We start from the raw sequence: 27740 nt of genomic DNA on the forward strand, positions 1-27740 counted from the left end.
AAATAATCAGGACTTCATACTTGTCTGAAAAATATGTGTCAAGAGTCCTACTTTGTGTGAAGTAAGAAAAGTCAATGAGACCGCCAGTCCCTTTGTGCACACACATTTAATGGTCACCTTCCTTGACATCCTTGCTCAATTTCCCACTGGAGAAAATACAAACCAGTATTATTGATGTAGATCTCTCTCTCAACAACAACTATCTCAGATAAAAATGGAGGCAGAGTAATTAGGGAGACTGTGAGGAGAAAAGGGGTAACAGATGTCCATAAGTAAACAGTTTGACTGTAAATGTGATTGTTAAGCTCATCAATTTTTAGCATGTGAGAAGATCAGTCCCAGCTACTACCTTGTCATCTCATCTGACACCTGTGTCTAGATGGAAATAATCTCAGAACAGATTGTGGATTATAATTAAAAAACAAAAAGCATTCTGTGTAGATGTGCTGGGCCAAAAGGCCCATCCTGGCACAACTGAAGTTTCTGCTACAATTGATTCAAATACACTCGTGAATAATTATTTTCTATTCTTTTTTTAAAGAAAGCATAAACAACAGACGCCTACATGTAGGATACGACATGTGGGTCCTGTGGGGGTAACTTTAATAATTCTCAGCCCACTCTTATGGTTTAACTGAGCTACACATTTTGTTGTTTTCCAGTTTCCTTTCCTTACCTGGACAGAAATTGGGGAAAACTATGTCCATGTAAGGAATATACATGTGTACCCCCTGAGTCTAAAATTAAAAAAAAAAAAAAAAAAGGAAATTGGGGAAATCAAACCATTTTTGTCTCAGCTACTTTATTCTGGCTAGGTATAGTGGATCAGGAGATAGTAAGTCTTATTTGATTTATGTATATTCTCATTATTTAAGCTCTGGATGTTTATATGACCCGTGGTGTCTTTCTTTTTTTAAAAATTTTTATTTTAAAGATGTGGGGTACAATTCAGGATTAGGCATATCAGTGTCTTTTTTTTTAATAGGGAGGGGGAAAACCGTCTGGAGAAGGGAGTTTCTTTTCTTTTCTTTTTTTTTTTTGAGTCAAAGTCTCACTGTTGCCCAGGCTGGAGTGCAGTGGCATGCTCCAGTGAGTTCAAAGTCAAACTGAAAAAAAACTGTTCTTGGCAAAGAGGTAGCATTTGTTTATTTTGAGTCAAGGTCTCACTGTTGCCCAGGCTGGAGTGCAGTGGCATGATCATGATGATCACACGTCATAGTAGCTTCGACCTTTTGGGCTCAGGCAATCCTTGCAATCCTTCTGCCTCAGCCTCCTGAGTAGCTAGGACTACAGGCATGTGCCATCATGCATGGCTAATTCGTTTAAAATTTTTTTAGAGACAGGTTTTGCTGTATTGCCTAGGCTGGTCTCAAACTCCTGGGCTCAAGCAATCAGCCTGTTTCAGCCTTCCAAAGTGCTGGGATTCCAGGCGTGAGCCACCGTGCCTGGCCACATTTGGATTTTTTATAGTTCTGGAATGTTCCTGCCTCTTATTGGTGTTTCCTGGGCAGCAAACTCTGCCCTTTCATCTCAGTCATGGATCCTTAAGGGTCATTTTATCTTGGAGTGGCTGGAATGTTCACAGAGTCAGGCCTTAACTGGAGAGGGCTCCTGAGGTGTGGCCCTTCTTGAGGATCCCTGTGGGTTCTAAAGAAACCGCTGCAGGCCCGATGCTGACTCTGTTCTGTACTCATGGTGTTCCATAGAAGAGACTGGAGATTAGACCTAAGTATTAGTATCAAGCCTCCATCACTTCAAACAGACCCTCAGAGGCCACACTTATAAATGTGAATAGTAGAATCAGTAACCTTCAGGAAAGTTTTGGGGAAGGCCAAAGAGCTCTCTGAACTCATCTTGACTAATACCGTGTTGTCTTTTTCCTGTTGCAGGACAGCAAGGATTTTGTGATCATTCTCTAAAATATTTAAGCTCAAGGATCACAGAACGGAAACTGCAAGGCTCCTGGCTACCTGCTGGCCGAGGGAATCTGGAGAAACCGTTCCTAGGGCCACGTGGTCCTGTCGTGCCCTTGTTCAGCCCCCGCAATGGCCTTCACTCGGCCCACACTGAGAACAGCCCACTGAAGCCCAGGGTTGTGACCGTGGTGAAGCTGGGCGGGCAGCCCCTCCGGAAGGTCACTCTCCTCCTCAACAGGCGGTCGGTGCAGACGTTCGAGCAGCTCCTAGCAGACATCTCAGAAGCCTTGGGATCCCCGAGATGGAAGAATGATCGTGTGAGGAAACTATTTAACCTCAAGGGCAGGGAAATCAGGAGCGTCACTGATTTCTTCAGGGAAGGGGATGCTTTCATAGCCATGGGTAAAGAACCATTGACGCTGAAGAGCATTCAGGTGGCCATAGAAGAACTGTACCCCAGTAAGGCCCGGGCCCTGACACTGGCCCAGCACAGCCGTGCCCCTTCTCCTAGGCTGAGGAGCAGGCTGTATACCAAGGCTCTGAAAGGGGACCACCGCTGTGGGGAAACTGAGACCACCAAGAGCTGCAGTGAGGCTGCAGCTTGCAAGGCGGCCACTGGGCACCAGGGGAAGACCCCCGTGGAGCCGGCGCTGGAGGACAGAGCGAAGTCCCAGAAGAAGTGGGTGAGGGGGAAAAGGGAGCCTGAACCTGGAAGTAAGCCACCCAGGGAGGCCACTCTGGAGGAGAGGAATGCAAGGGGAGAGAAACACCTGGGGGTGGAGATTGAAAAGACCTCCGGTGAGATTATCAGATGCGAGAAGTGCAAGAGAGAGAAGGAGCTCCAGCAGGGCCTGCAGAAGGAGAGACTCTCCCTGGGCACCAGCGAGCTGGACATGGGGAAGTGCCCAAGGTATGACGTGGAGAAGCTGGTGAGGACAAGAAGCTGCAGAAGGTCTCCTGAGGCTAACCCTGCAGGAGGAGAGGAAGGGTGGAAGGGTGACAGCCATAGGAGCCCCAGAAATCCCACTCAAGAGCTGAGGAGATCCAGCAAAATCACAGAGAAGAAAGAGGACAGAGACCCAGAGGATCAGGAAAGCCATCCTCAAGGAGCAGGCAAGACCAAGAAGGACCTTGTGGAAGTTCTACCAGCCACAGAGGAAGGATCCAGGGAAGCAAAGAAAGATCCCAGGCACATCTGCAGGAGCAAGCATGGTGGCTGGCTCCTGAGAGAGCACCAGGCTGGCTTCGAGAAGCTCCCCAGGACCCGAGGGGAAGACAAGGAGGCAGAGAAGGAGAAAAAGTCCTGCGTGTCAGGAGGGAGAAAGACGGCCCTCAGAGATGACCAACTTGGAAGGGTAGAAAAGGACCCCAAGACGAAGCCGGAGGAGAACAAGTCAGAGCGGCCCAGTGGCCGGAAGCCACGGCCTGTGGGCATCATCGCGGCCAATGTGGAAAAGCATTATGAGACTGGCCGGGTCATTGGGGATGGGAACTTTGCTGTCGTGAAGGAGTGCAGGCACCGTGAGACCAGGCAGGCCTACGCGATGAAGATCATTGACAAGTCCAGACTCAAGGGTAAGGAGGACATGGTGGACAGTGAGATCTTGATCATCCAGAGCCTCTCTCACCCCAACATCGTGAAGTTGCATGAAGTCTATGAGACAGAAACGGAAATCTACCTCATCCTGGAGTACGTGCAGGGAGGGGACCTTTTTGATGCCATCATAGAAAGTGTGAAGTTCCCGGAGCCTGATGCTGCTCTCATGATCATGGACTTATGTAAGGCCCTCGTCCACATGCACGACAAGAGCATTGTCCACCGAGACCTCAAACCAGAAAACCTTTTGGTAAGCCCTCATTTTTGATGCTCTGGGAGAGGGTCAAAATAAACATGAATTGCATTTGTTACCCTCATGAGCTAGAACATTACCTTTATGTTACTTTACATACTTGTTCCAGTATTTAAAATTTTAGTTATAGTTTATAAGTTGCTGAGATAAATTGGCATGGATTAAATTGTTAAAATATTAAACCTTCTGCTGTAAATAAAATGGAAAATGTTTCCTCATCCCTAAAAGAAAAATCCTGGAAGATAACAATGACCATGTGGATTTAATTTCCTGGCCACTTGCATCCTCGGACCTCGGTACCCAGATGTCTATTGGTGGCAGCTTCCCCTTTAGGCTTTGTGTCCACCATCCACTCTGCCGCTGAGATGCACCTCTAGCCCTTTTGAAGATAACGCTTTGCCCAGGAACACAAGAGGTGTAGTGCTGTAGGGATCTGTGCATGTAGTGCTTAAGAGGCCTGGAGCTAGAGTCACAGAACCTGGGTTTGAATCTTGGCTTTCTTAGTTTCTTGCTCTAGGATAATTCTTTCTCCTCCCCAGGTCTTTATTTTCTCATCTCTACGGGAGAAACGGTGATGGTACCTATCTGGGAAGGTTGAGTGCAGAGTGAGCATGGGAAAGAGAAAAACAACCCCTGACAGTGGGGAGTGGCACTATTCTCTGGGCTGTGGTATTCTCTGGCTGAGCACAAACAGTTCACAGATCAGCAACATCAGATAAGGCCACTCTGTGACCATGATGAGTTAGACAAAAGCAAAACCCCTTTATAAGAATGTCCAGATGCAGATGAAAAGATGAATATTGTCCAGATCACACATACGGCCATATATTCATTCATTCCCCTTTTGGCTACTATGAGTGATTGACTGCCTTGCTTCCTTCTTCCCACCTGCACATAAGAATTTTTAAGAATTACCTCACGTGCTGACACTATACAATCCAGACCAAAACCGCACTTTCTGGAACCCTCTTCCCCATCCCTTAACAGACCTCAGATGTTATGTATAATAAGTCCAACCTTGATGCCCAGATCCCAGTGGTGTGTGTTCTCCCTTGTTGCAATGAGTCGATGAGCTCGATGTGTTTGACTGCAGTGTGTTCCTGGTGGTCTTTGTCAGGACAACATACCTCACAATGTTACCCTCTGGTGCCCTTACCCCGACTTCTTTTTTCATAGCCTCTGTCACCACTTACTACATTCTGCATTTAGTTTTCTGTCTTCCTTCTCCTCTTACTGGAAAGAAAGTTCCATGACAGCAAGGACTTTGTTTTATTCAGTCTGTTCCAAAACCCAGGACAGTTCTGTCACACAGGAGATATTTAGTAAATATTAGTTGGATGACTGCATGAAGATCATAGCTTGCTGCCTGGGAAGTAGCAAGCATTCCATTAGTGGAAGCTACCATCACTGTTATTATGTTAAAAACAACGCTCATTTCAAGGTGGATGACATGAGGAAGGCTTCCAAGCCAGATTGCTGCAGATGGAGCAATAGGCACGGAGACAATGATCCCAATGGGCCATATTTTTGGGGGACGTGGGGGGGTATGGATAGAGGGACTGTTTCCTTTAATTCCCACAGCTGTAGACCCACCCTGGAAACATCGTCCCAGTGCATTCATCTGTCTGTAAACTGCTCCCACAAGCAGGTTGAAACACTGAGTGAGCCAAGCTAATTATCTGGTGGAATGAGGTCTACGTTAACCACTGAGTCAAACAACCTTGTTTCTGTACAAATTCATAGAAAATCGCAGAAGCAATTGGGCTGGTTGCCTGAGTGGTCTGAATTACCATCACACAGCTCTCTCTTTGAAAAATTTCAGTTTTGCATTAGCTGGGTGTTCTTGTCCTTTCTTCACTTGCTTTTTGATTGTTTCTGTCTTTTGGGTCTAAGCCCAAATGTTTCCCATATGCAATGTGCTGTGCACTGTTTATTATGGACACTTTAGAATTGCAACAGAGCATTACTCTTTAACAACTCTCTGCCGTTTTCAATGAATTGTCTAAGCAGGAGAGATTCAGATGAGAGACTTGAGTAGGTCTCATGAGCTCAACATTTCAGGCTTGTGTCTGCTAAAGCATTTTAACAGTTATACAAGTTTTCAAATATGTAGAATGACATCATTTGCCCCATAAGATCTTTTTTTTTTTTTATTTTTGGAGACAGCTTAGCTTGCATTTTTTTCCAACAAGGTTCTAGAATCAATCTGTTGAGTCGGCCCCTCTCTTGGGCAATAGAGGTTCTCACTTATGTGAAGGGACATACTTGTCAGCAGTTTTTGAAATGGAGAAAGCTAGCACCATTTTTTGATTGCATGGGGAAGTTTGTGTGAGGAACTAGAAAAACTGCAAGGAATATATTTAGTATATTTAGTATGGACAAACTAATTGCCTGGAAAGTCACGTGGCAATTCTTCATGGATTTAAATGTCAGTGTATATATGCTTTTAGTGCTTTGAGGCAAGGAAGAGAGAGAGAGAGAGAGAGAAAGAGAGAGAGAGAGAGAGAGTGTGTGTGTGTATGTGTGTTAGGGGTGGGTTGGGTAAACTGTAGAGTAGATAATTTTTCAGCCTAAACACATGAGTTGTTTACTGGTGTTGATCCTAATTGGTATGTAGGCCTTTCCTCTTCTGTGATTTCAAAGAAAGCCAAAACACTTTTTAATGGTGGTATGGCTTCTTCAGAAATTGTAAAACGCTCAAGTCATCTTTTGTGGAATAGGTTAATATATTTGCTCTCCTGTGGATAATTTGTCAGCTTGCATTTATCAAGTTGGACAGGCCTGTCACATTTATAAAACATGTTTGTCCTTTTTCTGGGTGAGTAAAGTTCAACATATTGTTATGTCAGAAGTCTAAATGCTATCTAATGTCAGCACTTTTCCGTTTTTTCAGACAGAGATGGATAATGTTGGATTTAACAATTCAGTCATCATCTGCGTTTACTAAGATGTCATCTCTAAACTTGCTGATATAATTACATTGCAAATTTGCTTGGTCTTCTAAGATTTAATATTAGTAGATCTCACCATGGTGACTATTGCTTCTCCATTAGTGCTTTCCAGTTGCCTTCAAGTTAGTGTTTTGCACTTGTGTTGAGCTTTGTATTGTCAAACGAATTGCGTCTTTCTTGGATGGATGGCTGCACTCTCTGTTAAGACCTGTCTTTGCTAAGCTTAGGAAAGTGATTATGTTAGCACTAACTTTTGATTACACAGTTGATTGTTACTTACTGCTTTTAGAGACTTTCTGTATGTGCTAAAAGCTCTTAGTGAATACAGCAAGCTTATCGTGTTGTTTTAATCAACAGAAATATTTATATCTGATAATTGGGCCTTAGAGTAAAATTTTAGTCCTATATTGCTCAGTTCATCTATTTCTACTGATCACATTTCCTGATAAGGTCCTAGTGCTTTTCTTCCCTTAGGGTTATTTAGACTCCTGAGGTCTTACAAAAGAAATTTTAATTATAAGAATTTCCAGCTTGCAGAAATATTGGTGTTAATTACTTCTTCTGCCAGTGTGTGCTCCCTTGGAGGGGTTGGAATACAGTGGGTGGTGCTGGCTGGCCCCTGAGGCAGGAGAGGAGGAAGCAAACAGGAGCCAGAGCAGTGATCATCATCAGACCAGCTCACATGGAGTGGGAAGGGCACAGGCCAGCTTATTTATAGCCAGTGGTTTAGTGGTCATATCTGGCAAAGTAAGCTGGGTGAGCAGAGTGAGGGAAGAGACTTAGGAGAAGTCAGACATGAGCAGGGTTATTTGAGAAAGTCTCTCCCAGGATAAGGGGAAGAGAAGGATGGTTCCCCCTCTGGAAACAGGGCTGAAAGGAAGTCGTAGCTGGGTGGGCAGGCTTCTGCACCTTGACTGGCATAGAGGGTGTCACTTCCCCAGTCCTGCCCACCCCCCACCCAGGTGCTTACAGCTCTGAAATGCTTGGAGCAGAGACCCTTGGAATCGAGAAGATGGCAGTGGGGATTGTGGGGACAGGTCACAGCTTGGTTGTGGACAGAGGTCGTCCCCTCTTTCTGGCCTCCTGTTGGTTCTAGGAAGGGACGGATTTATCTATATATTTAACTGCAGGATTGACTAGGACAGGGCAGTGGCTGGTGTCTCCAAAGGTGCCAAGAAAATCTAGAAGGATAAAAGTGACTAGAGACATACATACTTCCTGCTCATTCTTCCTCTACAATAAACCCTTTCAATTATTTTGTTGATCTGAATTCCCTAAGTTCTTTTCCCACCTCTTTGAAACACGAGGACCCGCTGATTATTGCTATTTGAGTCCGTGGTTCTGTAATGCATAATTCTCCCTGATCAGGACACTTGTCTTCTGCCAGATCCGATGTCAATCTCCTTTCCTCAGCCTCTAAGATGGGGGTGCACACCACACATCTTCTCATTAATGGTCCAAATGTTTATGAATGCATTTATATACCAATCACATTATTTTAAAAAATTGATAAGAGCTATGAAGCAAATCTTAAGCTATACTTAATAAAATGAAGAGATGTGGGCTTCAACAATAACATGCGATCACTGAAGGAAAAGTACAGTGATATAGACCTTTAAGTCCAAACTTTGATCAAGTCAGTGAGAATACTGCTATATAAGAGTTAGAACTTCTCTCTGGAACTGCAGGATGTGTTCTTGCCAGGAAACATTTCAGTGGTGACTTCAGGTTTATATTGGTGAGAGTGGCTCTCAGTATCCATTTCAGCAGTTTCTAGGAAAATAAAAGTATCTGTACACTCAGTGGCCATGCATATTATCCAGGGTCTGGCTGCTATATAGCCAAAAAAGTGTTCCCTAAGTGAGGTGAGTTTCAGGAAATCTCTTCAAGTCTTCAAAATTCTAGATATACTGGGTCATCTTTTTTTTTTTTTTTTGATGGAGTCTCACTCTATCGCCCAGGCTGGAGTGCAGTGGCGTGCTCACCACCACCGCAGCCTCTACCTGTTGGGCTCAGGTGATCCTTCCACCTTAGTCTTCCAAGTACTACAGGCACATGCTAAAACTCCCGGGTAGATACTGGGTCATCTTGATAATTGACGTTTTCTTTCTTCTGTGAGTTCCTTTTGAAACAGCCACCTAAAAGGATAGTAATTACTGTCTGCAGCAAATTATCAACAACATAGGCAACGTTTAAAGCATGACTCATATTTATCAAACTTGGTAAGTATATGCTAGTACTGTGATTTCATTTCCCCAAGGAGTCCTGGAGGTCATCTCACTGTAAAGGCAAATAACAGCAATCTGTAGTGCTCTCAAAACAACTGTGCTCACGTGCTGTCACTTCTTTAAGAGAGAGTATTCTTGTGAGCCATTTGAGGATCTAATCTTAAGTTTTTAAAACTCTTTAAAGTTATTTTCAAAATGTCCTCAAGGCGAGGTAGCAGCTCAATAAATCTCTTTAACAAGTTCCCAGTGTCTGAGGTCTAGTCATCTAATGGTCCTAACATGAAACTCTCAGGTCCTATTACATCTTCTTCTGGATGTCCTGTGTGTTAGGGGAGGGAGAGGGGAAAGAGGGAGGAGCCCACTGCCGTAGTCCCAGCAAGAGATGAGGGTGGCTTGGTATTGGGGGCTGCAGTAGAGGTGGGGGCAAGTGGTCATCCTAACGGTGAGGACAAGATTTGTGAGTAGATTGGATGTGGTAGATGAGGGAAGAGAGGACCCAAGGAGGACTGACGTTTCTGCCTGTAACTGAGTCAGTTGTGGCCCCATCTTTCTGATGGACGAGGGCAATTTCGGCATCATTATGGGGATGAGTCTGACTGAGTTCAGGATGGAATGGAAGGTGGAAAACTATAGATGGTATGCACAGACACTTCTTTCAAGGCTCTCCCTCGCTTTCTTTCTTTGTGTGAATGTGTGTGTGTGTGTCTGTGTGTGTGTGTGTGTGTGTGTGTGTGTGTGTGTGTGTGTAAAGAGAGAGAGAGAGAGAGAGAGAGAGAGAAGGATATCATAGAAATTGGAAGTAGCTGAAGAAGATTGCAGAGAAAATGAGTGTTGTGCCTTTTTAAGTTGGGAGACATGAGAATATCTTTATATGATGATGGAACCGGTCTCTGGGTTGGGGAACTCTGGGAAAAGAGTAGGGTACGCGTGAAATCACTTTTCAGCATCTTGAGTTTGAGGTGATCATCTGATTGGTTAACTAGGCGGAGGAGTACAATGTGCTGCTAGAGATGAGGCTATCAAATTCAACTCAGGAAACCCCTACGGTCCAGAGTCCACTTTTCTGTCAGCTGGGCTAGCTACCTCTGAACCAGACACTGGGTCAAAAGACAGTGCACCACAGTGAATTCTATGCTCAGGGCTGCCTTTGCTTCCCATCTCAGTCAGAGTAAAAGTCAAGTTCGTTTCCATGGCCTAGAAGCTGCTGCATGATATGACCTCTTTCTTCCTCTCAAAGCTCACCTCCTCACTCACTCTGCTCCTACGGCTGCTTGCTCTTCCTGCATTGTGCCATGCAAGTTCCTGGGCCTTTGCACATGCTGTTTTGGCCACCTGAAGACTCACTCCTCTTTTTAAAATTTATTTTTATGTATTGTTTATTTTATTTGTTAATTATTATTTTTATTTTAAAGATGTGGGATACAATTCAGGATTAGGTATACAAATGTTTATTTTGCAGGTACCCTTGTTGATGAGGTGTGCCCCCGCTTCCCCAGGCAGATACCCACTACTGCAATCCCCCCGCCCCTGCTCCTCTCCTGGCAGTTTCCCGCTACTGCCAATCCTTTTCTTAGAGTATTACAATAATTGTTCAAGTCTGCTTATGAGTGAGAACATGTGGTACTCAGTTCTTTGTTTCTGTGAAAGATCACTCAGTATTATAGACTTTAATCCATCCAGGTTGCTGTGAAGTTCATGATTTTGTTCTTCTTTATGACTGTGTAATATTCCATCATCTATATGTACCACATTTAAAAAATCCAGTCCTCTCTTGATAGGCAGTGCAGTTGGTTCCATGTTCTTGTTAGTGTGAACAATTCTGTGATAAACATACGTGTGCAGGTATCTTTTTTAGAGAGCGATTTGAGTTATTCCGGGTATATTCCCAGTAGGGGGATTGTGGGGCCTTGTGGAAGGTCGATTTTTAGATCTTTTAGGAATTGGCACACTGTTTTCCACAGAGGCTGTACTAGTTTACACTACCACCAATAGTGTAGAAGTGTTCGCTTTTCGCCACATCCTCTCCAGCATCTGTTGTTTTTTGAGTTATTGATGATGGCCATCTGGAATGGATATCAGTGTGGCTTTGATTTGCATTACTTCAATGATTAGTGAGGCTGAGTATTTTTTCATGCATGTGTTGGCTGCTCGTATGTCTTCTTTTGAGAACTGTCTATTCATATCTTTTGCCCACTTTATAATGGGGATTTTTTTTTATTTTCAGCATGTTTGAGTTCCTTGTAGATCCTAGATGTTAGGCCTTCGTCAGACATAACATTTGGCAAATATTTTTTCCCAGTCTGTGGGCTGTCTCCCTGCTCTCTTGGTGATTTCTTTGGTTTTGCAGAGCGTGTCAGTTTAATGAGGTCCCACTTGTCTATCTTATCTCTTATGGCATGGGCACTTGGGATTTTGATCAGGAATTGGTTGCCTTTTCCAATTTTCATAAGGGTTTCTCCTGCATTTTCTAGGGTTCTTATAGTTTGAGGTTTTACATTTAGGTCTTTGATCCATTTAGAGTTGATTTTTGTGTATGGTGATAGGTAGGAGTCTTGTTTAAATCTTCTGCATGTGGTCAGTCAGTTTTCCCAACACCATTACTGAATAGGTTCTCCTCTCACCAGTCATTGATGGTGGAGGCTTTGTCAAAGGTGAGTTGGTTGAGAAATTGAGGTTTTGCTTCTGCAATCTCTATCCTGTTCCAATGGTATATATACCTGTTCTTGTACCAATACCAGGCTGTTTTGATTACTGTAGCTTTATAATAGAGTTTAAAACCTAGGATAGAGTATAATAGAGTATTGTAGCTTTATAATAGAGTATAAAAAGTCTGCTTTTTATACCTCTTGCTCTACTTTTTTTGTTGAGGATTGTTTTGGCGCTTTGTGGTTGTTTATGTTTCCATATGAATTCTTGTATTGTCATTTCCAGGTCTGAGAAGAATGCTGCTGGCAATTTAATGGGTATTGCATTAAGTCTGTAGATTGCCTTGGGTAGGATGGACATCTTAACAATGTTGATTCTTCCAGTCCATTAGCATGGAGTATTTTTCCATTTGTTTCTGTCATCTTTGATTTCTTTGAGGAGTGTTTTGTAGTTTTCATTGTAAAGGTCTTTCATGTCTCTGGTTAGGAAGATGCCAAGGTATTTCTTTTTTTTTTTTGTGGCTATTGTGAATGGGATTGTGCTTTTTATTTGGGTTTTTGTTTATTGTTGATGTATAGAAATGTGACTGTCTTTTGCACACTGACTTTATACCCTAGGACTTTGCCAAAGTCTTTTATCAGTGCAAGGAGGTTTTTGACAGATTCTCTTGGGTTTTTGAGGTATAGAATCATGTTGTCTACAAAGAGGGATAACTTGACTTCCTCTTTTTCTATTTGGATACTGCTTATCTCCTTCTCTTGTCTGATTGCTCCAGCTAGGACTTCTAAAACTATATTGAAAAGGAACTCACTTCTTTTGATATGGCTCACTCTGGCCTTCTTTCAAATGTTACTTCCTAAGTGAGTCCTTCCTTATCTACCCTATTTAAAATACCAACTCCATGGCCTGGCTGGGTGGCTTAGCCTGTAATCCCAGCACTTTGGGAGGCCAAGGTGAATGGATTGCCTGAGCCCGCGGGTTTGAGACCAGCCTGGGCAACTTGGTGAGACATTGTCTCTACAATAAATGAAAAAAAAAAAAAAATTAGTCAGCCGGGCTCGGTGGCTCAGCCTGTAATCCCGCGCCTTGGGAGACTGAGGTGAGTGGATTGCCTGAGCCCGCGGGTTCGAGACCCACCTGGGCAACTTGGTGAGACCTCATCTCTACAATAAATCAAAAAAAAAAAAATTAGCCGGGCATGGTAGCACACACCTGTAGTTCCAGCTACTTGGAAGGCTGAGGCAGAAGGATCACCGGAGCCCAGCAGGTCGAGGCTGCGGTGGCCGGGAGCGGCCACTGCACTCCAGTCTGGGCAACAGAGTGAGACTTCAACTCAAAAAAAAAAAAAAAAATTTGCCAGGCATGGTAGTGCGAGCCTGTAGTTTCTGGATACTTGGAAGGCTGAGGTGGAAGGATCGCCAGAGCCCAGCAGGTCGATGCTGGGGGTGGCCGTGAGTGTGTCTGGATGACGGAGTGAGACTCCAACTCAAAAAATAAAATAAAATACCAATTCTTGCCACTGTCTGTGCCAGCACTGTTCAATAGAATGCCCTGTGATAATGGGAATGTCCTATATCTGCAGCGGACAATATGGTAACCACTAGCCACATGAACAATTGAAATGTGCTTTGGGTGTCTTAGGAACTGAACTTTAAGTTGCATTTTAAAATAAACAGCTATGTATAGTTATCAGTACTAGGCAACCTAGTCTTTATCTCACTTTTGCTTTTTCATAACACTTATCACTACCTGAAATTACATATTTATTTGAATAATGTATATTAATAGAGAGGAGGCTTCATAAGACAAAGGCCTTTGTCTGTTTTTTCACTACACTATTTCTAGTCTTTAGAACAGTGCCTGTCACTTGGTAGGCATATAATTATTTGTTGAATGAATATGGGACTTTAATTAAGGAGCAAAAAGATGGTACAATATATACACTAAAAGCATGTCATAGGCATGTCATGTGAAAAGTCTCAGGGAAAACTCTGTCCCCACTGAGTTTTCCAGTCTTTGTTTTGGTAATATGGTGTCTTTTACTGTTGTAATGTAAATTGAGTTTAGGTCTTGGCATTTTAATGTGAATTGGTTTTTCAGATCATTTCAGTCATCATAGCCAGTTGAAAATGGACCTTGGAGTGAAAAAGTACAGGCTCAAGTAAGAAGTTGCCAAAGATAAACAAACAAAAACAAAAAACAAAACACAAAACTTTGCCCTTGTCTTAAATTTTAAGGCGCTGCTTGTTGTTTGGTTTATACTCTGCTGCCATCTTGTGTTTGGAGATGAAAATTGCAAGATCACATTTAAATTGAAGGACTGTTCAGAAAAATAAAGATTCCTCTTGGAGCTGTGAGGTTATCCAGATGTTATCTGGATGCTTATGCAAATAATATGGATCACTTGGATTCAGCAGGACATTTTGGTGTGTCTGGGAAAGGGGGTGGTGAATGTACACAGGTAACAGTCATTATAGTGTTGTGTGAAGTCATTTCTCTCTCTTTTTTTTTTTTTGAGTTGGAGTCTCACTCTGTTGCCCAGACTGGAGTGCAGTGGCCACTCCCGCCCACTGCAGCCTCGACCTGCTGGGTTCGGCAATCCTTCCTCCTCAGTCTTCCGAGTAGCCGGAATTACAGGCATGCGCTACCACGCCCGGTGAATTTTTTGATTTATTGTAGAGATGAGGTCTCGCTGCCCAGGCGGGTCTCGAACCCGCGGGCTCAGGCAATCCATTCACCTCAGCCTCCCAAAGGCGCAGGATTACAGGCTGAGCCACCAAGCCCGGCTGTGAAGTCATCTCTTAACACCCTTCCAGTTAGAGGACAGCTGGAAACAGAGTAGAGACATGGCCCACAGCCTCAGGTTGAGACAGACCAGAAGATAGGGGCAGGGAGATGGGGGGTGAGGGCAAGGTGAGATGTGCGCAAAGAGGGCTCTGTAAGGGCTCCTACCCAACCTAGGGAAGGCTTTCTGAGTCAGGGACATTGAAGTGGAACATTTAATGTGGTCTCTGGCTGCCTTGATGACCACCCAGTGCTCGGCCAGCTGAGAGTCCTGAGGTCCAGTGCCCTGATCGAGTCACACCTGGAGTGTGGGTGTTCAGTACTGTGCACTCTTTGCCAAAAGAGACATTGATGACATGAAGACCATCTAGAACTTGACTGTGCAGACGAATCTCTCTGGGATCCTGTAGAAATGCAGATTCTGACGCTGTGGGTCTGGGTGACCGAGAGCTCTAACAAGCTCCCAAGGGAGGCCCATGACGCTAGTCCAGGGCTGCATTTAGAGCAGGGAGGAGTGAGGGAGGGTGATGGGTAAGGATTTGTTGGAGGATCCTTGGTTGCTGCATCCATCAAGGCTCTCCAGAGAGACAACCAATAGAATATACATTTATGGAGATAGATGAGAGGGGATTTATTAGCAGATTGGCTTACGCGATTATGGAGGCTGAGAAGTCCCAAGGCAGGCTGTCTGCAAGCTGGTGCCCCTCGGATGCAGGTAGAGTGGCCCAGTCCAAGTCCAGAGGTCTGAGAACCCAGGGCCACGGGCATAAGTCCTGGAGTGCAAAGGCTGGAGATCCTGGAGTTCTGATGTCCTTGTTCTACCTGGAACCATGGCTGATTGGATGCTGTTCCCTCACTTGGAGGGCAGATCTTCCCCACTTGGCCCACACAAGCTCACATGCCAGTCTTCTCTGGAAACACTCTCACAGACATATCCCCAAATGATGCCTTAGCAGTTCTAGGCATTCCTTAATCCCACCAAGGTGACACCTAACATTAACCACCACAGATGCTAACTTGGAGAAACCAGAGGTGAGCTGGGGGATCATGGCACTTGTTTCCCATTTTTGGAGGGATGTGTCCTTATTTGGGGTCACCTGGGAGGGCAGATGTCGAAAACGGGTGGGGGTGGACTTCTGAATGAACGTGGGGTGAATCTCCTCACAGGTTGAGCTGGTCATAAATGGGAGGGACCGCTGCATAAAGTTATGGAATCTTTTCCATTTAGAAGTTTCATTCGGACATGGGTGGGAGTCTGCTGGGAAGATGTTGTAGATGAGTTTTCTGTTTGGGAGAAGGTTTGAATTCGATGGTCTCAGAAGTCCCGCAGATTCTAGGAGGAAGAATTATTCCAGGAGGACATCACTCATTTAATTTCTTTTTTTTGTGAGTTGGAGTCTCACTCTGTTGCCCAGACTGGAGTGCAGTGGCCGCTCCCGGCCACCGCAGCCTCGACCTACTGGGCTCTGGCGATCCTTCTGCCTCAGCCTTCCGAGTAGCCGGAGTTACAGGCGTGCGCTACCACGCCCGGCTCATTTTTGATTTATTGTAGAGATGAGGTCTCGCCAAGTTGCCCAGACACTCATTTAATTTCAAGGATTAAGGCAGGAACTGTTGTGAAGTCAAGAATGTGAGGTGGTTGTTGAAAAATCAAATGTTATGTCAGTGTGGTGGTGCTGTGGGTATGGCAAAGAATTGCGCAGAAGTTAGATTGGGAAAGATAGTTTATTTAGAAAGTAGATGAGAGAGAGAGAGAGAGGGTGGATCCACCTCTTCAAGATTGGAGAGAGGGCCAGCGCTTAAAGAAAGCATGACAGTAAGTGCTTGAGAAGAGGGGCTTTTAAAATTTCTTTGGGGGCGGCAAGTATTCACTGGAGGTGATGGGGATGCGGTGGTGGTCTGTGCTCCCTTGTCAGGAAGGGGGCAGGTAAACCTAGGAACTGTTGCTGTGGTGATGGGGTCCGTTTTTGACTGGATGGATGGGTGGGTCAGCCAAATGGATGAGAAGGGCAGAGCTGGTAGCTGAAAGACAGATTCTTAGATGTTAATCTCAATGTCCTGTGACTCTTCCAGGGTTCCCAGAAAGAATTATTGTGTATGAGCTTAAGGAGACCAGAGAAATTCCATTTTGGGTTCTGTCCTTTCACCAAACTTGTACGGTCGGTGTATGATCTCACATATAATTAAGCTGTTTATGTAGGTGAAAAGTGTGATAACATTGAAGAATATTAAGCTGGAGACCAAAGAATTCAAAGCACTGAGCAGTCTGGGGCCACTTTCTGGAAAGAACGAACAACATCACCGATCCTAACCACCCCTGGGTTCCGCTCACGTGATGGTTACTACTCAGGGATGATCCTGAGACTCAAAGAGAAAAGCAAAACTACAAGAGATGAGAGGAGACATTGTACATTTTACACAGGCCCATACTGTTACAGTCTAAGTAACACTCAGCTGGCTGCTAACCCTGACACCCATACATCAAGAGGCAGGAGACTGGTAGAAAGAAGTTTATTTCTGAATTTGAATCCAGGGAGCAGAGTCGGGCTCCTGGCCTTTCTAAATGGTTCTGTTCACCCTTCAGGCTTTACAGTTCTCTTTTATAAGTTTAGGATTGTTGGTATCTATACGTTGACTACGTGACTAGCAGAGCCTTGTATAGAACTTAAGTCACGGATTTTGTCAGTCATGACATTTATGGTCTGCGTTTCCTGGCACCAGTTGCCAGAGGAATATCTTACAGCTTTTTATCAGTAACAGTGTAGCATGAAGGGAGTTAACAAGGCCTAAGACATCATTCATGACTACGTGTTGTTGTGCACGAAAGCTATACAAATCACAAGACTTACAATTACGTTGATAAAGAAGTTATACAAATCGCAAGACTTATGATTACTTCAATGCTATATTATTCAAACCTGTCATTACTAAGAAAAGGGAGTAAATGGGAATTTATTTCTCTCAGTTCATTGGGCACAGTCTGCAGGGAAGTTAAGGATTCTTTGAAGTTATTTACTGGGAGTCATAGGAGATACGGGGAAGCGCCCCTTTTGTTAGCTCTCAGGAATGTGAGTATGTGAGAGCCTTCTCAATCCCTTGCCATCCCCTTCTCTAGGGGGTCTGGCAATATGGACAGACAATAGCTGGTCTCCATATCAATACAATACTTTAAAAACAGATTTGGCATTTTGAAAATATATTTGTCAATAACTAGACATTTAACATAGTAAATTTTCAAAAAAGTAAAAATCCGAGTTTCTGAAACATTTACTTTGTTACAATTTCTCTGGAGCTGGATTTTGGAACTGGGGGATTCCATGAGGAAGGGGATGTTTCAGTTATTTTGTGATAGGAACACACATCTTATCTTGGTGTATTACCTCAGCCATATGCTTTTAAGGCTGATCATTTACAAATATTCATGAGGGACAAATTTTTTCAGCAATTACCCAACCAATGTGATTCATGTAGACGATCCAGCTGGAAGTTCTAGGCACCATGCTATTTTGTTTTCCATTCCTTCCAAACTAGATTTTTTAGTCTAAATTATTCTAGTAATTACTCCTGTTGTCCTCTTTTGGGCAATGTCTGTCTCTATATACAGACCAAGCAGAATTTCATTTTTGTTCTAAATATATGCTTTTCCACTTGGTTAGGTTAATTATGGAGACATTGATCAAATTGTCTAGTGGTGGCTCAGGCTCAAGTAATTAAGACACATGCTGCTTATAGAGATGTGAGCTCACTGCCAGGAACCAAAGCAAGTGGGGGAAAGGCTTCTCCACTGTGTCATTCCTGGTGTTACCCATGACTCTGATGGGGCCCAGAGGAAAGCAGATTTCCCCCACTGCCTGCCCGCCCCCGGTATCGGTAGGAAAGTTGGGAACCTTTGCCCCAGTTCCAGGACAGATGCCTAGGTGTGTGCCTGCAGACAAGTTGATACTTTTTCCTATAGCTGTGGGGGCACCAATGAGTCTCTTGCTTGGATAAGCTTGGATAAGGTTTATCCCAATAAGTTTTCATGTAGCTATTTAATTAATTGCATGGTTTACCTTTGGTCTGAGCCATCAGCTTCTATAAGATCTGGACAGTGACTTTTCAACTTTCCTTGTGTGGGTACTAGCTGGTATTGAAGGAGGCCAGAGTTTTGATTTGTGCCTGATTATTTAACATTTCCCCAAGGTGGACAACTGCGTCTCCGGCGTGAGGGTACTAGTTCACCTTTTACTTGCTGCAAGGTATGCTGGGTTTGATACTCATTGCTTGTTGTGCTTATTTCTTTCTTCCTGTGAAATAGGATGTACCTTTAGTTTTATTATTATTTCTTGCACAGTGGCATAAATATTTGCTACATTTACTGCTGAAGATTTATCTTTTAGATTAAGACCCAACTTTTCCTAACAATCATCATCATCGATGCAAATACCTTGTGGGGTAGGAGGGCAGGACATGCTAACTTGGCAGTGGGAATTGGTTTACCAGAGATGAGAAAGCCAATCACCTGGACTTGTTTGAAAAAATGAGACTCAAGTAGGATAAGTTTTCAAGGGGACAAGGAGGGAGGAGTTGAGTCGTCTCTGTATTCATTCAGAATGAGGGTAGCTGTGTCTTGTCTCTATTTCAAAAAAAAAAAAAAAAAAAAAAAAGACATTGCACCCTTCTCTAAAACCTAGTGGAAGTTCAGTGCAAACTGGGACTATTTGCCACTGTAATGTGTTAACTCTAAATCTGAGAAGACTTGCACGTAACATTCACCTATTCTGAAGTCACCCGGAGGTCTAGTAGGGGAAGACATTGTTTTATTCAAACTTACAGGAGGCACTGATGGCCTTCTGATAGGTCTGTGAAGAATCCACCCTTCAGGGCACGATAGCAAGCAGTTTTTTTTTTTTTTTTGAGTCAGTCTCACTCTATTGCTCAGGGTGGAGTGCAGTTGCACACTCATGGCCACTGCAGCCTTGACCTGCTGGTTCAGGCGATCCTCCTGCTTTGCCTTCCAAGTAGCTGGTATTACAAGCATGCGCCACCACACCTGGCTAATTTTTTGATTTATCGTAGAGATGAGGTCTCTCCATGTTGTCCAGGCTGGTCTCGAACCCTGAGCTCAGGCAATCTTCTCCCCTCCCCCTCTCAAAGTACAAGCAGTTTTATAATCTAAGCAATCAAGCTAATTATTCAAATTCCTACATGAGGTTTACAATTAAGTTGGTTAAGCCTGACAACTACATTGTTCTCAGTTTTGCTTGGCCACCTGCCTCCCAAGATTCATTACTGGAAATGTACATACCCTTCAGAGCCCAGCCTTGGCCAGAGGCCACTTCCTGAGGAAGGTTGTAAAAAAGAAGCCAGGTATAGAGGGAAACAGTCCAGATCTAACAATATCCCACAGTCACCCTAGGGCTAATACTTTTCTAGGTAGACTACAGACATAGACAGGAACTCCTGACTTAAGCCCATTTGCTGGAAATGGTCACCCCCACTGTTTTTAACAAATGGGGAATTGAAGACTCAGATGAGTAAAGAAATTTGTCCAAGACAATCTAGTTATAAGTCTTGGGCATGGATTTATTCAAAGACTGTAAACCTGTTTGATTAATAATCTCCCATCCCTCCCAGTGAAGGCCTGTATTTAACATCCTCCTACTTGTCTGCTTCTTCACTTTAATTTCAAGTTCTTCACCGCCCCCCACAGCCTTTGCGTTACACACAGCCATGTTCTAGTTCTCAGGAAAACTAGTCTATGCTTAAATTGTCATCTATCCTGGTTCTAACTCAGCGCTCTCCAGTAGAACTTTCTGCATTGATAGAAAAGTTCTCTATCTGCGTTGTCTAGTATGGTAGCCACAAGCTACAGGTGGCTTTTGAGCACTTGAAATGTGCCTAGTGCAGCTGAGTAACTGATTTTTTTATTTTGAGAATGAGACTCACTATGTAGCCCAGGCTAGTCTCAAACTCATGGGCTCAAGTGATCCTTCCACCTCACCCTCCTGAGTAGCTGGGATTATAGAATCATACCACCACATCCAGCTAGAAACCAAAATTTTAACTTAATTTTAATTAATAAATTTAAATAGCCATTCACGGCAATATGGTACTACCATATTGGATGGCACAGTACATCTAACTCATTGGTTCTTTAGTTGAAAATGAGAGCACTTGTCACTGAGGTCAAGTTGATTTGTCAGTGTTGGGCTAAACTGTAAGCCCATATAGGTTGATTGTTTGCTTATCTTGACCTTGTATACTTGTTTCATTAGGGTTCCTTCTTTGTTTTCATCACAATTTCGGTGGTTTGCGGATTTTGGTTTCTTACAGGTTCAGCGAAATGAGGACAAATCTACTACCTTGAAATTGGCTGATTTTGGACTTGCAAAGCTTGTGGTGAGACCTATATTTACTGTGTGTGGGACTCCAACTTATGTAGCTCCTGAGATTCTCTCTGAGAAAGGTAAGTGCTGCATGTGTCTCTGTGGGACTCTAGCTCACTTAATATGTTTTAGTTTTAATATTTAAGAGTTTTCAATATGGAAGAGTTAAAAATTTCAGAGTTGGCACTAAGGCTTGGGCTTGAACCTTAATTTCCTTATCAGAGCTGCCCTTGTTACAGAGGATGTATTGATGTGTGTGTGTTTGTGTGTGCGTGTGTGTGCACGTGCATGTGTACGCAGGATAGGGAGGTAAAAGATGATGGAGAATTGGGGGGGGAACTCAAGCAAGCAAGGCTATTTGGGCCACTGGCCCAAGGCAACTTCCAGTGGGAGAGAACTGAAACCATCCTTATAATCATCGGATTAAACATTTCTTCATGAACCTTGCATTTAGAGAAAAAGGAGATTCCATTTCAAACTCCATGAGTATTTATTACCTGCTTGTATATTGTTTGAGGATCTAATAAACTGTTTTAGTGATACAGTCTGTAAAATATGTAAAAAGGGATTTGTAATAATTATTTTGTGGCTCCAAATATATGGATGATGGTTTACTACGGCCACACTCCTGGAGGAATCAGGAGTGAGATGGGAAGACTCTGGATGCGTTGTCTGTTGGGTGCTAGGGAGAAGGGAGGGTAGTTTCCTAGCAGCAGAAGCATCAGAAACACTGAGACAAGGAGATGAGAACATGCATGTGGTCGAATGGTAGAGACATTGAGAAGATAAGACTCAGTGGACCAGAGAGAAATATAGTTGGTTGGGTAGGTTGAATAGGTTCTCCACTGATGGGAAGGCTAGGCAGAGGCATTTAGACCTGGTGTGGCCAGCTTAATACTGAGGGACCATAGACATTTAAATGGAAGCATTAATGAACGGGATAAGAGAAGAAGGAAAGTAAACGGGCAGTGTGAACCCTTGGGAAAACCACACATTGGTGGTAGCACTAACTAAAATAGGAGGTTTGAAAGGAAAGTTCTTTTGGGAGATAGGGGAATGGGGTGAGTTAAATTTTGGACACACTGACTTTGTAGACAGATATTGGATGAATACACGGAGTTGTCCAGTTGGCAAGGAAGTGAAGATCTGGGCTGAACATTTAGTTCTGAGACTAAATGTTTGGGAGATAGGGGAATGGGGTGAGTTAAATTTTGGACACGCTGACTTTGTAGACAGATATTGGATGAATACACGGAGTTGTCCAGTTGGCAAGGAAGTGAAGATCTGGGCTGAACATTTAGTTCTGAGACTCTGCAACACAGAGATGGTGGCTGAACTAGCAAGATAATGAATGAGCTCCTTAGTGATGCCAGCAAGGACAGATTCTTGAGGTAGGCCAAGAATTCTGGGGTAAGAGAAGGCAGGAGGCCTCAGCAGAGTGTTGGGCATTTCAGAGACAGGAAGAGGATTAGCAAAGTGCAATGTCACAGAGGCCAAGGGGCACATTTCAAGAGCATGAGGAGGCCCCGCAAAGTCAGCCCCTCCTAAGCATGAAAAGATAGTTGAGAACTGAGAAAAGCCCATTAAAATTGGCCCAGAGGGGTCATTGATGACTATAATGAAGCTCTAATTTCCAAATTCAAGCTTCTAAGTGTTGTCTTTTCCTTTGAGCAACTCTGGCATAAACCTCTTGTTGTGTAGGAGTTGGCAGCAAGGGAAACCGTGGTTGGGCGGGAAAGCCCACCCACGTGTTTGAAAGCGGCTCTCGGTCACTGAGAGCTGGGGTCGTCTGTGACGTGAATCTATTTAGAACCACAAATCTCCGTCATTCATTTCATCACATGTGACCCTGTCTGGTCTCAGGTCTGCTTGTGTCTCTGCCTGTGTCTGCATAGGTTATGGACTGGAGGTGGACATGTGGGCCGCCGGCGTGATCCTCTATATCCTACTGTGTGGCTTCCCTCCCTTCCGCAGCCCGGACAGGGACCAGGACGAGCTCTTCAACATCATCCAGCTGGGCCACTTCGAGTTCCTCCCCCCTTACTGGGACAATATCTCTGATGGTGAGATTTGGGGCTTCTTCCTGCAGGAGAGGAGGGGGGATGACTTTCAGGTCAGATGCGTAGGTCAGTTGGGTTGTCAACATGCTATACTTCACTCTTTACTTCCTTAGTAGTTTCATGAAGGTTTGTGTAGCACTCCAGAAACATGATTCCTTGCTTTGAGATTTAATGAAGAAGTCAAACCTCCCCAGTGGCAATCACTAGGTGCTGTTCCTTAAGGCAGTTAGAGAACCTCAGAAACAAACAAACAAACATAGTGACTCCCATTTGGAAAGAGAAAGGCTATCTTATACAAGGGGGAACCCCCCGAAACTGGAATTTATTTATTATTTATTATTATGTGTTTAAACTTCAGTCACTTTCTGTTCTTTTCTTTCCTTCTTTTTAGATTAGGAAAAAATAGTTTATTTAGAAAGTAAATTAGAGAGAAAGAGAGAGAAAGAGAGAGAGAGAGAGAGAGAGAGAGAGAGAGAGACAAAGAGGAGATTCACCTCCCCAAGGTAGGGGAGGGGGCCAAAGCCAGGAAACATGGTCTAGACATTGCTCAAAGAGCACATGGCCACACCATAGCTTAGCAAGGCAATGGCCAACTTCAGTCACTTTCAGAGTACTCTCTATTTGATGCAATACACCTATCAAGACGCTTTTCCCACTGCTCAAAACAGTTTTTGAACTCATCAATTTTGATGCCTTTAAGTGCTTCTGCCATTTTTGTTTCACCTCTTCCACATCACAAAATGTTTCCCTTTGAGGACTTTTTCATCCAGGGAGACAAAAATTGTTGATCGGGCGAGATCAGGTGACTAGAAAGAATGGGGCATGGGGGTCAAAAACTCCTGAATACTCAGTGTGGTGTGTGCAGGTGCTTTGTCATGGTGGAAGAACCAGTCACTTATTTGCCACAAATCAGGGCATTTCTTCTGCAAATCATGACACAACCTTATCAAAACTTCCAGATAAAAACTTTGGTTGATTGTTTGATCCAGAGGAACAAATTCAGAGAGTACTGTAGGGGCCCACCCTCCAAAAGATAATTTCAGTTCTTTTTGGGTCCCCTCTCATAAACAGAAGTGTTTACGAATGGAACAGAGTGAAAATGCTTATTTCACATGTGTGTAACCAAGCGCCCTGTGGAGCCACACTTGGGCACAGGGCCTCTGCAAGGCAAGGGGTAAAGGTCTCAGTTATTTTTTTAGTGACCTGGAAGCAGGCTTGGTTCTCCTCTCTGCTGGCCCTCACTTCCATTTGATTCCAGATGGAATCTTCCCCTTTGTCTCTACTGATTTGTCTATACTACTTACTGCTCTTATAAAATTGAGAACTAGGTAATTGGGGATTTTGAGTCTAAGTCTTTAGCTTAAAAAGTACCATGAGAGTGATAGCTTTTTATTTTCAATTTCCCCTAAACATGCCATTTAAAATTAATTATTGGACTGCTTCCATTCCCAGCCTCTATCTCCTCACGGGGATCGGAGGTGAAGGAAGGCAGGCACTTCATTGTTTTCTCCTCTTAAATGAGGTAGGTAGAGGGTGACTTGCCACAGGGAGAGTGAGGGTCTTGAGATGATTAAGACAGTGGCAACTGGGGAAGGACTAAAAATCATTTTAGAAAGTTCTGGGCAGCACCATCCTTAAATTTGGGCATGGGTGGTCCCTGTCCTGGGCCCCAGGCCATGGAGGGCTCTGCTCTGGCCATACTCCTTCCCACAGACTGAGGACACTGTCGGACCAAAGGAATGTGTCCTCTGAACCCAGGTCCCCTCTTCTAGACTACTTCATTGGGACCCCTGGATTCCCTGTCCCAGCCTTACTTCCAAGGTTTGTGACTTCTTTCCAGTCTCTTCCCACTATGCCAAATGATGGCCAAGTAGTTGGCTCAGGTGTCCAGTTATTCATACTCATACATAAGAGTCTGAGAATTCTCAGTTGAAATTTGGCCTTTCAGCTTCTGAGTTTTTTTTTTCTATTTTATTTAAAATTTTTTATTATAAAGATATGGGGTACAATTCAGGGTTAGGTATACAAACGTTGATTATGCAGGTACCCTTGTTGATAAGGTATGTCCCTCCCTCCCTTAGCAGTTTGCCTCAACTGCCAATCCCACCTCCCCTCCTCTGACAGTTTCCCACTACTGCCAATCCCTTTCCTATAGTATTATAATTGTTCAAGCTTCGCTTATGAGTGAGAACATATAGTACTCTGTTCTTTGTTTCTGTGATAGATCACTGAGTATGATCGACTCTAAATTCATCCAAGTTGCTGTGAAGTCCATATGCTTGTCCTTCTTTATGGCTGCATAATATTCCATTGTGTATATGTACCACATTTTTAAAATCCAGTCCAGCTTCGATGGGCAACATGGCTGATTCCATGTTTTTACTGTTGTGATTTAGAGCTGCAACAAATATACGTGTCCAGGTATCTTTTTTGCAGAATGATTTCAGCTCTTCTGGGTATATTCCCAATAGGGGAATTGCTGGATCATATGGAAGATCAATTTCTATTCTTTCAGAAACCGTTACACTGTCTTGCAAAGAAGTTGCACTAGTTTGCATTCCCACCAGCAGTGTAGAAGCGTTCCTTTTTCTCTGCATCCTCACCAGCATCTGTTGTTGTTTGTTTTATTAATGATGGCCATTCTTACTGGGGTTAGGTGGTATCTCAATGTCGTTTTGATTTGCATTTCTCTGATGATGAGAGAGGCTAAGCACTTTTTCATGTATCTGTAGGCTGCCTGTATATCTTCTTTTGAGAAGTGTCTATTCATGTCTTTTGTCCACTTTTTAATGAGTCCTTTGAAGACCTTGAAGGAGTGATGCTGGCAGGGGTGAGGCTGGAGCACTTTGTGGACAGAATTTGCCCAGCTTGAATTGACTGGAGCAGGAGAAGTCTATGACTTCTTTTCTTAAGAGGTGCTAGACATGGGTATAGGGGAGGAGGTGATTGGTGCACGAACAGCTGATCTTGAGTAAAAAGCACTCCTCAATAAAGGCAAAAAAAGAGTAGTTTTTCTTCCTGTGTGTTTTAAACATTTTTAAAAGTTTTATCTTTTGAGTTGGAGTCTCACTCCATCGCCCAGGCTGGTGTGCAGTGGCACACTCACGGCCACCCTAATGACCTGCTGGGCTCCGGTGATCCTTCCGCCTCAGCCTTCCAAGTAGCTGGAACTACAGGTGCATGCCACCACACCCGGCTAATTTTTTGGTTTGTTGTAGAGACGAAGGCTCACCAAGTTGCCCATCTGGTCTCAAACCCCTGGGCTCAGGCATTCCTCTCGCCTTGGCCTCCCAAAGTGCTGGGATTACAGGCTTGAGCCACTGCACCTGGCCCCTGTGCATTTCTTAAGTGGAAAGGCAGCCTCAAGGAACCGGGAAGGGAGAACCAGCAAGCCAGGGAGAAGTCTCTTCTCCTCCTTACCTGCCACCTGGCCCACCAGGTGTCACTGCACCTCTCTAGAATGAGGCATGATCTTGTGTGGAAAGTGAAATTAATTTTGAATTTGCTCCACTTACTCCTTAGATTTCTTAACACATTTCTTTTTCAGTTTTGTCAATATGCAGGCATATTTATTGACTTAGGAAGATTAAACATTTTATTTAACAACCTGTTGTTTTGATTTAGAATGTTAAAGTCTATAGACATGTGGATGTGGCTTCCATTTGTTCTCTTGCCCTGGGTGTCTTGGATGTCAGGGGTGGGCTTGGCCCAGTGATTCTAGAGAAATGAACACACATTCTCCAGCACTGTGCTGTCCAACACAGTAGCTCCTGACCATCCATGGTTATTTAAATTTAAATGGAAATTATAATATAAGAAAGGGATTGGCAGTAGTGAGAAACTGTAAGGGGGGGGTGAGATTGGCAGTTGAGGGAAACTGCTGGGGAGGGAGGGGCATACCTCATCAACAAGGGTACCTGCATAATCAACATTTGTATACCTAACCCTGAATTGTACCCCATATCTTTATAATAAAAAATTTAAAATAAAATAGAAAAAAAACCCCACATTTTATAATAATACAAAAAAAACCAAAAAAAATTTTTTAATGGAAATTAATTCAAAATAAGTAAAATAAAATTAAATTCCTCGGCCTCAGTAGCCAGATTTCAAATACTCAGTGATCACAAGTGGATGGTGCAGATGTAGATGTCCCCATCTTCTGTTGGTCTGAGCCACTCTGGAATATGGGAGCGCCTTTTCATCTAGAATATGTTGGCCAGCCTGCAGGGCTAACATGGATGTTTATGTCCTTATTTCCTGTATGGGGAAGAAAACTTCGGAATCACCTGCGTTCATTATGTTTTCCCCTTCTTGTCTCCCCAATAGCTGCCAAAGATCTGGTGAGCCGGCTGCTGGTGGTAGACCCCAAGAAGCGCTACACAGCCCACCAAGTTCTTCAGCATCCCTGGATCGAAACGGCTGGCAAGACCAGCATGGTGAACCTACAAAAGGATGTGTCCCCCGGCAGCGAGGGCCACTTCCGGAGCCAGCACAAGAGGGTCGCAGAGCATGCATCGTAGTTACAGTCGCAGACATCTTCTCAGCCCCCAGTTCTGCTCAAGGACAGAGAAAAGGAGAGAAGTCAGAGAGAAAAACAATGAAAGGGCTCTTTGTGTAACAGGAGGATCAGAGTGAGAGACACTCAATAGAGTTTAAAGCATATTAAAAATAAATAAACTTAGTCTTCATGTTAAATGTTATAACATATTTTTAGATTTGTATATCTAAAGTCTTTAAAACATTTTTTTGGGGGGTGTAAGAATTGTCATCAGTGAGGAATCTTGGTAATAATGATGTGTTTTGCTTTCTCTGTATAACCAAGTTCATTCTGTACTACAGGAGTGGTGCTTACCAGAGTCTAAACTCCCCCCCACCATGAATTTAATAAGGTGCATCGTGGTCTTTCTGTGTTAATAAAACATGCTTTGAATAAC

General features: G+C 43.7%; 1 protein-coding gene across 1 annotated transcript; it reads left to right on the forward strand.

The window, feature by feature from the left end:
• The first annotated feature begins 1493 nt into the window (after positions 1-1493).
• DCLK3 (doublecortin like kinase 3) lies at positions 1494-27740 on the forward strand. Its single transcript, XM_008060609.2, has 5 exons — positions 1494-1550; positions 1890-3763; positions 20691-20823; positions 22639-22806; positions 27133-27740. Exons 2-5 carry the CDS (start codon positions 2315-2317, stop codon positions 27324-27326), a joined length of 1944 nt encoding a protein of 647 aa, XP_008058800.1. The 5' UTR covers positions 1494-1550; positions 1890-2314; the 3' UTR covers positions 27327-27740.

The sequence above is a fragment of the Carlito syrichta genome, unplaced genomic scaffold, assembly GCF_000164805.1.
Source record: "Carlito syrichta isolate Samal-C Ts95f unplaced genomic scaffold, Tarsius_syrichta-2.0.1 Scaffold304673, whole genome shotgun sequence".
Taxonomy (NCBI): Eukaryota; Metazoa; Chordata; class Mammalia; order Primates; family Tarsiidae; genus Carlito; species Carlito syrichta.

Coding starts and splice junctions, on each gene's coding strand:
- DCLK3 (XM_008060609.2), top strand. CDS start 2,315: ATGGGTAAAGAACCATTGACGCTGAAGAGCATTCAGGTGGCCATAGAA. Junction 3,764..20,690: donor TCAAACCAGAAAACCTTTTG/GTAAGCCCTCAT, acceptor GGTTTCTTACAG/GTTCAGCGAAATGAGGACAA. Junction 20,824..22,638: donor TGAGATTCTCTCTGAGAAAG/GTAAGTGCTGCA, acceptor GTGTCTGCATAG/GTTATGGACTGGAGGTGGAC.